The sequence below is a fragment of the Crocodylus porosus genome, unplaced genomic scaffold, assembly GCF_001723895.1.
Source record: "Crocodylus porosus isolate Cpor-Errol unplaced genomic scaffold, CroPor_comp1, whole genome shotgun sequence".
Taxonomy (NCBI): domain Eukaryota; kingdom Metazoa; phylum Chordata; order Crocodylia; family Crocodylidae; genus Crocodylus; species Crocodylus porosus.
Genome location: NW_017728918.1, coordinates 39,590,125 through 39,603,111, shown reverse-complemented (window position 1 = coordinate 39,603,111; position 12,987 = coordinate 39,590,125). Strand labels below are relative to the sequence as shown.

The following is a 12,987-nucleotide window of genomic DNA, read 5'->3' as shown; positions in this document are numbered from 1 at the left end:
CCCCGTGCACTCCCCTGCAGACCCAGAAGTGGACCTGAAGTGCTTCTGGTCCACTTCTGGGTCTGCTGCTGAGTGTGCTGGGAAGCCCCCCGTGCACCACAGTATTCATGAGCTGCCTGGTACCAATAGGTATGTAGAAAAAAAAATTTAAAGCTGTGTCTATGTCTGAATCACTGAAACTTTCCAAATCTCTCCAAATCAATTTGGAGGGTTCCAATTCAATTTGGAGAGATTAAAGGGTCTCCTGATTCAATTTGGATTTGGAGATTTGGCCACTAAATCGGGCTGAATCTCTGCCGAGTCAAATTGGGAAAGCTTCACACAGCCCTAGAAGACACAGAACTGGAAGCAGGCAAATCACTAGTCATTTGAAGATTTCACCTTTTCTTGTGAACACCATGTGAGATAGTGTTAAAACCCTTACTGAAGTCAAAGGATGACATAACTATTACTGCTCCCTGATCCAGAAGCCTTTTAATCATGTCACAGATATAAATGAGTTGGCTTAACATCTGTTCTTGAACATTCTGTGTTAGCTGTTACTTATTTATTATCTATTAAAAAATAGATTGCTTGATTATTCATTCCAATACATTTCCAGGAATTGAAGATAGGTTGTAATTGTCTGGGCCCTTCTTTTTTCCCTTTTAAAGATGGGCATTGTTCACCTTTCCCAATTTTCTAGTAACTCATCTGTGATCTATGAGTTCTAAAATATAATTGTTAATCATTCTGAGGTTTCTTTGGCCTTTTCCCCAAGTGCTCCAGCCATCTAATTTCCTTCTTATTCTAGCATGAGTTCTTATATCTTTGTCAGTGAAGCTGATTTGTGACAGTTATCTTATTGCAATTAACCATTTTAGAGAAGGCTTAAAGGTATTAAACATCTCAGCACTCTGCATATAATCTGCTTTTAGTTTTTTCTCCACATTTAGTAGCTAAACAACTCTCTCTTGTTGTCTTACACTTTTTGGACAATCCCTTCTTCACTTCAGATCAGAGATGAACTCATGATTTCATCTTTTATGATTAAGGACCTACCCAAATCATGAGTGCTCAGATTTCATGAAATCTGGTAATCTCCACAAAATCCATAGGGGAAAAAAAAATTTACTGAAAATAAAATGTTAACTCCCTAGTAGAAAACAACACTCCTCCCAGCTACTGTGACCTACCAGAGGGAAGAGGGGAGTGGATCTGCCACCATGAAAGGCTGTTGGCAAGATGGCTGCTGCCCCCCCCCCACTAATTAGCTGAGAGGGATGCCTACAGTGTGGTCTCACCCCTCTCCACCAATCAGAGGTGAGGGGTGGGACTGAATGTAGGACAGCCCTTTCAGGCAATCAACAGTGAGGGGTAAGGCCATATGGTGGAAAGCTCACCACCAATGAGCAGTGTGGGGAAAGGAGGAAGGAGCTATCAGGAGTCCTCAGCCTAGCATAGCTGTGGAGAGGCCCCACTACAATAAGCCCTCAAAAATGGCAGCTGACCCTGTGATCTTCCTGTGAAATTGTTCATTTGGCTCCTCAAGTTGGGTAGACCCCTTCTTATGATGCTTCCTGCTTTTTCTTTGCATAAGAATAGAGTGTGTTTACATTTTAATACATTTTCTTTAAAAAACTGTCAAGTATCCTGACTCCTGTTGTATATACATTGGAAGTGGGGAGGTGTGTGTAATTTTAGATAACAATTGAGTTTTCTGTTTTAAAGGTTAATGAACTGATCACACATGTATATAAAACAATTGTAGTATTGATATCAATAAATAAAAGTAATCCAAATAAAAATAGGCAAAACATCATAGAACCAGCATAAAGAGTACATTTCTAAAAAGAAACTGGATGATCTTATTTTGATGCATGTCCCCTGGGGACAGTCTGCCTTAAGAATAAATGTAAAACTTGTCAGCATGACCCCAACACCACAACAATCAACATCCTGCATGATGAAATCATGAGACACCATGGATCTAGAAATCTTCTGTATTTACTGGACTCCAAGGTGACTTTAAACATAAGATGACCCCCTCTCCTCCCCCACAATAATTTTATTCTATATGTGGGAAACTATACATTTATTATACATAAATTTCTAATTAGAGGAATGCCATCTTAAACCATCCCTTCCACTGCTGTGTTAGGGAAAGCAACAGTGGGAGGCAAGGAGCCTTGCCCCTTGCTCCCCTGCCCCCTGTTGCCCTATGCCTCTGCTTGCCTCCCACTATGCACCCCTCTGCACATGCGTCCCATCCCTTGCCCCCTTGCCTGTGCTTTCTTTCCCACTCCCTGCCCCCAAACCCCTTGTCCCCACTGAAGTTTTCCCCCTTACTCCTTTCCCCTCTGTATAGCTCCATGCAAATTGCTGTCCAGGCTCCAGGTTCCCCTACCACTACACTGTAGTTTACCCAATGCTCCTCTTGGTTGCAGGCCCCTATCCTTGCCAAATGAGCAGTACTGGCCTGGGGCAGGCATCAGCTCAGCTCTGGTTTCAGCCCTGAGAATGGGGCCAAACCTGAACTTGAGGCACCACTTGTCTCTGGCAGTTACTCACATCTAAGATGAGACCCTCCCCTCCCCCCCCCCGTTCTGGTTGAGGAAAAAAGTTGTCTTGGATTTGAGTAAATACAGTACATCAGAAAATGTGTTACTGTATTTATGTTACTAAAAGACCATTTTTATACCCCATTTAACAAGAGGGGGAGAAGCCCCTTGTCTTGAAATTAAGTATAAAGTGGTAGGGAGCAGGCAGCTTCTGCAATTTCAGTTCTGGCCTCAACCCTGGATTGGAGCTGGAGCCACAGCTACTGCCTGCTTTTGCGATCCCCATGGACCACTCCTCCCCTGCAGCCTTGGGCCCCCACCACACCCAGTCTCCCCAATGTGCTGCTTCACCCTCCCCTTCCCCCCACTGCAGTACCCCTTACATTTGCTCTGGAGCCAGCAGGCTCCATCTTCTCTGCAGCCTGGAACACAAAGCACGGCCCCAGCCCAGCCCTGTAGCAGCAGCTACAAATTACCCTTGCACCACCTGCCCCCTTACTTACTCTTAGTCTATAAGGTGCATCTATACCCTGCTTTTGCCTGACTTTAGTCTAACACAGCTATCTACCGCTCTCTTATTTTGTTTTATAACGGCTCATTATAATACCTTTTTACTCCCACCAGTTCATAGTTCTCCATCCCTCCAAGCCAATTGTTTGCAGTTTCATGGAGTCTTCTCTTTGCAATTTAACTCGGCCTGTGCCTTCTCCTTCCTTCAACTTGTGGAAGGGCATTTGCTACCTGAAAGCTTATCCAACAATTTTTCTGACAATGCAGTTGTTCCAATAAAAGAGATTACAAAAATCCTTGCACCTCATACCTTTCCTGGACCCTCATAACTACAGTAACATTTCAGCTGTTCATTTCAGCTGGAAGATAGCAAATGCTAAGTTTTTTTTAAAACATACTGTGCACAAACACATTTTTAATTATAACCATATTGAAAGTATATACAATTTATAAAATAGGAAGAAGAATTGGTTTTATGCATATGTATTTGGTTTATTGAATTCATTTAGTGGCCCTTGAAAATATCACAGGCCGTTTGAGGATCTCATTGCCTCAAATATTTTACACTAAAGATGGAAATGAAACAAACCCCCACAAGTAAGTACGATATCATGTCTGGAGTTCTGTATTCATAAACAGTCAGAAGTGTATTACCTTTGATTAAACCATTTTTAAAGCATTGAGGTTAATGCTGGTTACTCTGGCCTACCTTCAATTTTCCTGGTCAAATCATGATTGCTAAATAGGAACATTTCTGCACTTTGTAAATAGAAGTATATATCTGTCTGATGTGGTATCAAATAGAATAATTCTTTTATTATAACTTATTAAGAGACACAAATTACCTCAGGCTAAGAGTCTGAAATAAAAGGTGACAGGTTGGCTTAGTACCTCATTCATGCTTATAATATATTCAGACAGGATGGAACAGAGTGGGAGATGGTTTTATCTCTCTCCCCTCTTATTCCAATAGTGATTTCAGAAGAGACACCCTTGACTGAAGTGTCACAAACCTTTCAGCCTTTGTGAGTGGATTATGAAAGAAGTCATGGTTATGAAGCCTCTGTAGATAGATCCATGTATAAATATTAATATCATTCCAAATAATCTCACAAAAGCTAATGCATTTAAGCTGTATAAGTGCTTATGGCATATAATCTATATCTTTATCTATATTTATCCATATAAAATGTGAAGTATAAAATGTAAAGCGAATCATTGGTGGGTAGCATATTCTTATCTCTCATCTGAACCGAAATGCCAAGAAAGACCTTTAAAAATACTATCTGTGTCCAAGCTGAAAGTATAATAGTTTATTTAAAAGCTAGTTTTAAAAATATTAAGAGAATTTCTTGAAATTCTTGTTTAAGTATAACCAAACTAATTGAAATGCCTCAAAATTCAAGCACATACAGAGTTTCATCTTTTGATTTTGTTTACTAAGGTGTATGATGGAAAAGACAGCTTTTCACGTCCCTTGCGGGCCTTCACCAAAAATGAAATGATGGGAGTGATCCTCAACAGCACTTCGAACCACTTGTGGATAGAATTTAATAGTAATGGATCTGATACAGACCAAGGATTTCAACTCACTTACACTAGTAAGTAGCTCAGAAATACATTCCTTTTTTTATTTTTTGTAAATGAATATGTAACCTTACTAAATTGTAAACCTTACAATTTCTCACAGAATGCTGCGGAATACTTTATAGTTCTTACTGTGTTTATGAGATTGTAATGCAATTCCCTGTACTGATGGATGGGTATAGAAGTTAAGCAGATTACTAAAAGCAATATTTTGAATTGCTGTATGATAGGAAAGCATTATTATTTTGTGAACAAAATGGTTGGAATTGATAAAAAGGAATTGTGATGTATTTGTAGATGGGCTGAGTAGTGTCTTATTCGGACGGATTTTGAAAACAGTGAGTCTACTACCTCCCATTGAAAACTGTTGAATTTTAAATTAAACTTATTACTTGGAAACTTAATATTATTTTAGAGTTGAATTTGTATAGCCATTGCATCTTGAATGCCATCGTCTGTAACAAGGTAGTCCAACTGGTGGCCTGTAGGTATCGTGCAGCCTGTGAATAGTTAAATTGTAGCCTGCAGGACATGTTGGCACAGCTGCCGTAGCTGCTGCACTAGCATGGCTCCAGAAGCCAGGAGATGAATGCTGCCCCCTACCTCCTCCCAATAACCTTAGGCCAACAACTAAACTGGGAGGCTTCAGTTGTCATGACTAAAATAAGAAGCAGGGGAAAAGGTGGCAGTGGGGGAAGAAGAAAAGAAAAACAGCAATGGCCATTACTCAGGGTTATGAGGCAGCATTTGAGAATTTCTCTCAGAGACCCCAGATTGAATGCGGTTCCTCTACTTTACCTGTGGCAGGTTGGGTGTTAGGTCTATGTTGTGGTAGGGTTAATGGTTGTCTTGTGTGAAGCTTAGATTACGATTGTATGTGATGGTTTCGATGGGGATGAGACTTCCTCAGGTAGGGGGTTGGACTAGACAACCTCTGGAGGTCCCTTCCAGCCCTACTTCTCTAGGCCGCTGTAATACTCCATGAGGGCATAATTCCAGCACCAGTGACCACTGAGAAGTGTGGCCCTGTGAAAAACAGACTGAAGAGTCTCTTGTCCCGAGGTCTAATATTGTAGTTGTTATGCCTATTCTGACCTCAATTCCATGGCTCATGATTGCTTAGCTCACACTTGTTATTGCAGGAAGCAAAGTGGGGCTCACTTCCACAATCATCTTTCATGCTTGACTTCTGGGCTGTGGTGGGATGCCCCTTCTGCACAGCCAGAACTTTCCCACATTCTAACTTAGCCTCCAAAAAGACCCCAGTGAAAGAGACTGCCTCCTTCAGGTCCATAATCCCATTTCTACAGACCTACTCCTGGGCCCCCACTGGCCGGATTTGTTTAAATTGTTCTTATGTCACCAGTTCCGCAATTTTTATCGTTGAATTAGTTTCCAGTTTCAGCCACTGGGTTCATGAGTCTTTAAGGTATTGTGCCACTACTCAAGAAGTCATCTAATATTAAAGCAACTGACAATATATGATTGTAAAACCACCAAACATAACAGTACAGCTAGTTAAAGCATTAACAACACAGAACTTGGATTTGCAATTCTGTAGTTTATGAAAGAGTCTTATTATTGTTATTTAAACTTGATGTGATGCTGAATGTAAAAATACTACAGCAGGTTAGGTAATTAATCTATGAGAATAGAAAAATGAAAAAAATATTTGTGACTCTAGCTTTCATTATTTGATTAGGAAACCAGTGATGCAGTAGTTCATTGAGTAAGCACACAGTTAAGACAGAATTTGAACTGATCTTGATATAAAACATATGAGGGATTAAACAAGTTCAAAATCTCTTATATGGGAACCTGAAAATTAAACATATCTAGTCTCATTCCTTGAGTCGTTCTAAACTACATGGGGGCTTTGTGTTTTAAGGATGATGCATCTGTGATACGTTCCAAATACAACTGTGATTAAGAGGAATATCTTAATTCCTCAAGGGCTCTGGTTATCATCAACCAGTTGTGCTGAAATCATTTAACTCCATGATGTTTAAACAATAAACATTACTCTGGGAGTAAACATAGACTGGATATGACCCAGGAGAGCACTATGTTGACAACATTGTTTGAAATGGTCCTACCAGGGGTTGAGGGAGAGAAAAGAGATAGTGGCCTAGTACCTCCTGTGTTCCTATTAAACATAACTGTATGGGAGCCAAGAGTTTGAAAAATGAAGTAAAAGAGTCTTGGAGTGAAGAAGGGAAAACAGCTTTGTAACTTGGTAATTTACCAATCCACATTGGTATCAGTTCTGTAATAAACACAGTTATTTCAGGTTGAGTAGGATAACACCAATACAGTAATTACGAAAAGACATTTATGTTTTATCTTAGCCGAGTGTTTACTCTGAAACAATAAAAAAAAGTCATTAGATTGTTTAATGTTAAATGTTCTTTATTTGCCAAGGAATTTGGGAAGATTCTTCCGCAAAGACAATTAATGGGTTATTTCAGCTACCAGAATTATACCAAAGTTGTGTTGTTTTTGTGTGTGTTATTGCTTTAATCCTTTTAACTACAGTTTCCCAGAAATATATTAGTTTTAATTTGTCTCCATGCTAGATGTCACCAAAGATTTTTTCCTTCTTTTTACCACCAGAGAATAAACTGAAAAGTCCAAAGAGGGTAAGAGGACTTTGCTCAACTATTTTAATATCCCTAGCTTGGAGAACACTGAGGCATTATGTGCAAAGATATAAGTTTGAACATGCCAAAGCCTCAACTTACACTATTGTGGCAGTTATTTGTTTGGATCAAAAAGTGCCAATTCTTCCTTTATAATTTCAGTTTTATATTTCTGAGGATTTTTATTCCCCAATTAAAACTTCCCTTGCTGAGACACCTGTGGTTGTTGTGGAGGGAAGATGATTTGGCCTCAGGCATTCCCACAGCCGGACCCACCTTTCCTTTTCTCTAATCAGCAGGAAGACTTTGTCATGTTAGTATACGTACGGCTGTTCTGTGCTGTCTTGTCAGCTGTATTTAACCTTAAAATGACATTCCAATTAAAATGGAATGTTACTAACGTCACAGAGTGACAGGCAATAAAAGGCACAAACACATTTGTTTGGTATAGGTAACAGATTGTAACTTTAAATGACTAGCAGAACCATACAACTTCTGAATCGCAAGTAGTGGAGTTTCCCTGCAGTGCTAACACTGCAGTCCTTTTCTGACACTAAAAGAAACTCAGCATGGACTATGAGTTCCTCGTGTTGAGAATGGTACTTAAAGAAATATTCCTCTCATGAATTTCCCATAGTAGGGTTGTACCCTTTGCAGACAGTTTCTAATCCTCACATATTGAGTGTGTCCTCCACCTTTATGCACTTGGATTGTAAGGGGAGAGAGAGGAAGGAGTTATTTCAAAATCACACTGTCACATTCTGTTATTCCCTGCCATTCCAGGAGTTGGACAATGCAAAGTCATCATTCTCAAATGGAGAATCCAAAATATAAATGCCAGAATTAAAAATCTGAACAGCAGCGTTTGGCCTTGGGGCAGATAGCTTCATCCTCTAAAAAGAAACTTGGACACATTTCTATAATAACACATTTGCCTTTATATTACAAAAATAAAGTAATTTTATTATCAATATAATAAGGATTCTTCAATTCAGATATTCCAACTACTAACCAAACTGGTCAAGTAGCTGTATTTTAACACTGCTAAAACCTAGGTCTCTTTCTCCTCAGGCAAGATAACTTTTTATACATAGGTGTTGCATTGCCTAGCATTGGATTCAAGATACCAAAGTTTACCAAAACCAAAAACTAAAAAGAGACCCCCTCCCCACAAAAAAACCCAACCTTTAATTGAAGAGCAACAAAGATCTTTTGGAAACAACTAAGTCTCTGCAGTTAAATTGGGACTTTTAAGCCCTTGTCTGCAAACCAGTATAAGGACAGCTAAAATGGTGTTATCCATTTTATACACAAACCAAAGCTTAGTTTGACTGGGATGATTTATATAAAATAAAACAATCCTGCAATTCTTTAAGTAGTGAAACTGGGAGTGAAATTGGATTACAAAACATATTAGGAAAGAGGTGCTGCTGTGTGGTTTTTCATAGCTTTTTTATTTTTTATTTTTGTGTGTGTTAGAAAACTAGGAACTACACTTAGAAATAAATGTGAGGAGCTAATAACAGCAAAATTTCGTTTTTTTACATTGAGTGAGCTGTATCTTAGAAGTTCTAAAAACCATGTTGCTGTTCTTGGAGGTGGGGTATGGTTTGCTGCAGTGATCCTCTTGAAACCAGATCTAGGAAAGGTTCTCATCCTTCATATTTTGAATAATATTCACCCATAGAGGATTTAAATAGAAGAAAGGCCATTTGGGCACAGCTGAACAGGTACTTCAAGCATGACCATTGCTTCTTACCTGCAACCAAACCTATTTTTCCTATGGTGGTTGAGAGAGCCATGTTAATCTGAAGTAAGGCAGAAAGACAGAGTAGATTAATCACTTGTTGCAAATTTTGTTTTAAAAGAGCTCATGACTCTGTAATTACTGATTTCCTTTTCTGTAAAATGGGGATAGTTGTGCTTGCCTGCTTTTGTAATGTATTTTTAGATCTACTGATGAAAAATATAATCTGAGTTATAACAACTAGGGATTATCATTATTATTCACGTTTACTAGCTTCTATTTTTAGCATAGCTGGCTAGCATTTGATTACAGATTACACAGCATTGTATTCTTTAGACTGAAGTCAGACTTTCAGACTGGAAAAACAGACTGGAAAAGAATTTTTCAGACATAAAGACATGTTTCGTAGTTTCTAGTGTAGTTTCATAGTTTCTAGGGTCAGAAGGGACCTGGACAGATCATCAAGTCTGACCCCAGCCAGATATCTATCCAGCCTCCTCTTGAAGACGCCCAAGTTAGGGGAGAGCACCACCTCCCTTGGGAGCCCATTCCAAAGCCTGGCAGTCCTAACCATAAAGTAATTCCTCCTGATATGTAGCCTTAACCTGCTCTAAATCAATTTTTTGACCATTATTCCTTGTTATCCCAGGTGGTGTCTGGGGGAACAGAGCCTCAGCTATTTCCCACTGGTCCCTCCTGGTGAGTTTATAGATGGCCACCACATCCCCTCACAGTCTTCTCTTGTGGAGGCTGAATAGATTCAGGCCCTTTAGTCTGTCCTTGTAGGGTCCGGCCTGCTGCCCCCTGACCCTGCCTCCTGTGAACCTTCTCAAGGTTAGCCACATCTCTCTTGCGGTGGGGTGCCCAGAACTGGATGCAATACTCCAACTACAGCCTGACCAGCACCACATAGAGGGGAAGGATCACCTCCCTGTACCTGCTTGCAATGCCTTGGTAGATGTGTAACAAGGTGTGATTAGCCTTACTGACCACTTCCTCACATTGGGGGCTCATGTCCATCCTGGAGTCAACAATGACTCCAAGATCCCTTTCAACTACTGTGTTGTTGAGAAGCATGTTCCCCAGCCTATAGGTATTTTGCAGGTTCCTTCTCCCTAGATGCAGCACCTTGCACTTGTCTGCATTGAATTCCATTCTATTCTCATCTGCCCACCGGTGTAACCTGTCTAGATCTAGTTGGATTCTGTCCATACCCTCCAATGTGCCCACTTCTCCCCACATCTTTGTGTCATAAGCAAATTTGGACAGCATGCTTTCCATACCCACTTCCAAGTCACTGATAAAGATGCTGATTAGCACAGGCCCAAGGACTGAACCCTGGGGACCTCCACTGCCCACATCCCTGCAGGTCAAAAGCAACCCATCCACCACCATTCTCTGGGTGTGACCATCAAGCCGATTTGCCCCCCATCTGACTGCGTAGGCATCAATACCACTGTCACCTAGGTTTTTTTAAGAGACTGGGGTGAGAAACAGTGTCAAAGGCCTCCTTGAAGTCCAGATAGACGACATCTACCTCAGCACCCGCATCCAAGGACATTGTGACCTGGTTGTAAAAGGAACCAAGGTTAGTCAGGCAGGTCTGATCACAATGAACCCATGTTGGCTGCCCCTTAACATTACCTTGCATGCTGGGTCCCCGCAGATGTGCCTTTATAATTTTCTCAAAGGTCTTTGCAAGGACCGAGGTGAGATTGACTGGACTATAGTTACCCAGGTCCTCCTTTCTCCCCTTTTTATAAACGGGGACCACATTGGACCTTTCCAGTCCTCTGGGACCTGGCCCAAGCACCATAAGCACTCATACAGCCATGCCAGAGGCCCTGCTATGACCTCTGCCAATTCCCTCAGTACCCTCAGATGAAGAGCATACAGACCTACTGATTTAAACATGTCCAGCCCCTCCAAAAGTTCCCTAACTAGATCATCCCTGACCCTAGGCATGGCATTGTGTCCTCTGAGCCTGTCCCTAAACCTAGTGGACAAATTGTCCTGCTCCCTGCTCAGAAATATGGAGGTAAAGAACTTATTGAAGAGATCGGCTTTTTCCTTTGCTGCAATCATCAGATTTCCAAGCCTGTCCTGTATGGGCCCCATGTTACTTGGTGCCTTCTTCTTACTCCCTTTTATTTGAAAAAGGACTTTTTGTTATTCTTAATTCTGGTCACCAACCCTAGTTCTGCCTGTGCCTTGGCCTTCCTATCATGTTGAATATATTACATTGCCTAGTTTATGTTTTGAAAGATGTAAGTTTTCTACACAAAATCTAGTGAAGTGATAGGGGGTGGAAAACTGGAGAGAAAGAAAAATATTAAATGAAAAGGTGAATTTCTAAACCCAGTCTAAAAATGTGAATTTAGTACAATTTTGAATTAAGGTTAAATCTATTCTATTTCACATTGTGGAATAATTTTAAAAAGAGCAATAAAATATCAATGAAAAAATGTTCCGAACCTTTAAAACTCAGGCAATTACCCTCAAAACAAACTAAAAATCTGGAATCCAGTAGCTTTGCTCAAGGACATGTTATGTCATTTGAGCAAAATAAAAACAGTAATGAACAGAAGCTCCTGGAGTTTCTCCTAGTAACTAGTTGGACTATAGGATCAGTTCCAAAGAGAAGCTCTGCAACTACAGTAAAAAAAACTGAACCAAAATGATATAAAAGTGATCAATTGTGTGTGCATGTAGTTGTATGCACACAAGTAACAACTTTTAATTTTTAGAGTGTCAGTATAACAATAAGAAACCTGGGGCAATTTCATAAAATACAGATATAAAAAATCCATTTGCAGAATTAAGCATTAAAATTTAAGAAATTCCAGAATTAGTGTTGCTTGTGGTCTTTCGTGTCCTATTAGGACACATATTCTGTTGTAGTCTTTTATTGCAGATTCAAATAAACTCATCACTACTTCTGCCCTTGAGAATTTGATGACAGAGAAAACTGTAACAGGGAGCCTTCTCGGGGCTGATTTAATCATGGCCCTCCCACCTGTTCCTGAGCTAACAGCCTGCCTTCTCGCCTGCCGTGCTTTGTTGGAATTAATTAAATGATGTAATTAAGCAGGAGGCTGTCCACTTCCTGCCCCAATTCAAGGGGGCACTATCTGTGGCTCTATCCCTTCTGTACACTGCAGCCCAAGCCTCTCTGATGGCATCCAGATTTTATATAATCACCAGTGCCCCACACTGGGCCCCAGAATCCTACCTGGATGCTAATTGAATCCCGCCTGGATTCCTCCCCTCAGGCAGTCTATACCACCTTCATACCAGGCAGCATAGCTCCCTGAACTGCTTCCCCTTTGGGTGTGGTCCCACCCTGGAACCTTCGGTTCACTAGCCCTGGCCCTCCTCTAAGCCAGTCAGAACCCCAGGCCCTCGACTCTTGGGCATCCCCCACGGTGGCCCTTTGACCCTTCCAGTCCTGGCCCCAGCGTCTACCAGTCAGGGGAAATTCAGAGAGGTGTGAGTCTATGGCCTTACTCTTTCTCCATGGGGTCCACCTTCCTGACCCTCCTATAAGGGGTAACCCACCTGGTTGTGGGGGGCTAGGGGGTTAAGGCACCCCGACCCACCTTTCACCAGGGTGGTAACTTGCCTGGCATTTCCTGAGGGCTCCCACGCCACTGGGAGCCCCACCAGGCCACCCACTACTAGCAGGGTGCTGTTTTAGGTCATACCTTGGACCAGGAGCCTCCTTACCATCCCTTACAGCTCCTTCCTTACCTCCAGATGATACCAGCAGCCCTCTGGCCAGGTGACATTGTTGCCTGGCTTCCAGCAGCATAACTCCCATTTTCAAGAAGGGGAGGAAGGAGGACCCGGGCAACTATAGGCCAGTTAGTCTCACCTCCATCCTTGGCAAAGTCTTTGAAAAAATTATCAAGGCTCACATTTGTGAGAGCCCGGCAGGGCAAGTTATGCTGAGGGGAAACCAGCA

At 41.3% G+C, this 12,987-nt stretch overlaps 1 protein-coding gene across 1 annotated transcript in view; it reads left to right on the top strand.

The window, feature by feature from the left end:
* Nucleotides 1–12,987, top strand: part of CSMD1 (CUB and Sushi multiple domains 1) — a 1,867,828-nt gene that overhangs the window by 1,412,515 nt on the left and 442,326 nt on the right. Inside the window, exon 23 of the mRNA XM_019538151.1 lies at nucleotides 4,495–4,651. Coding sequence (XP_019393696.1) covers nucleotides 4,495–4,651 — 157 coding nt within the window. The remainder of the gene's footprint in view (nucleotides 1–4,494; nucleotides 4,652–12,987) is intronic.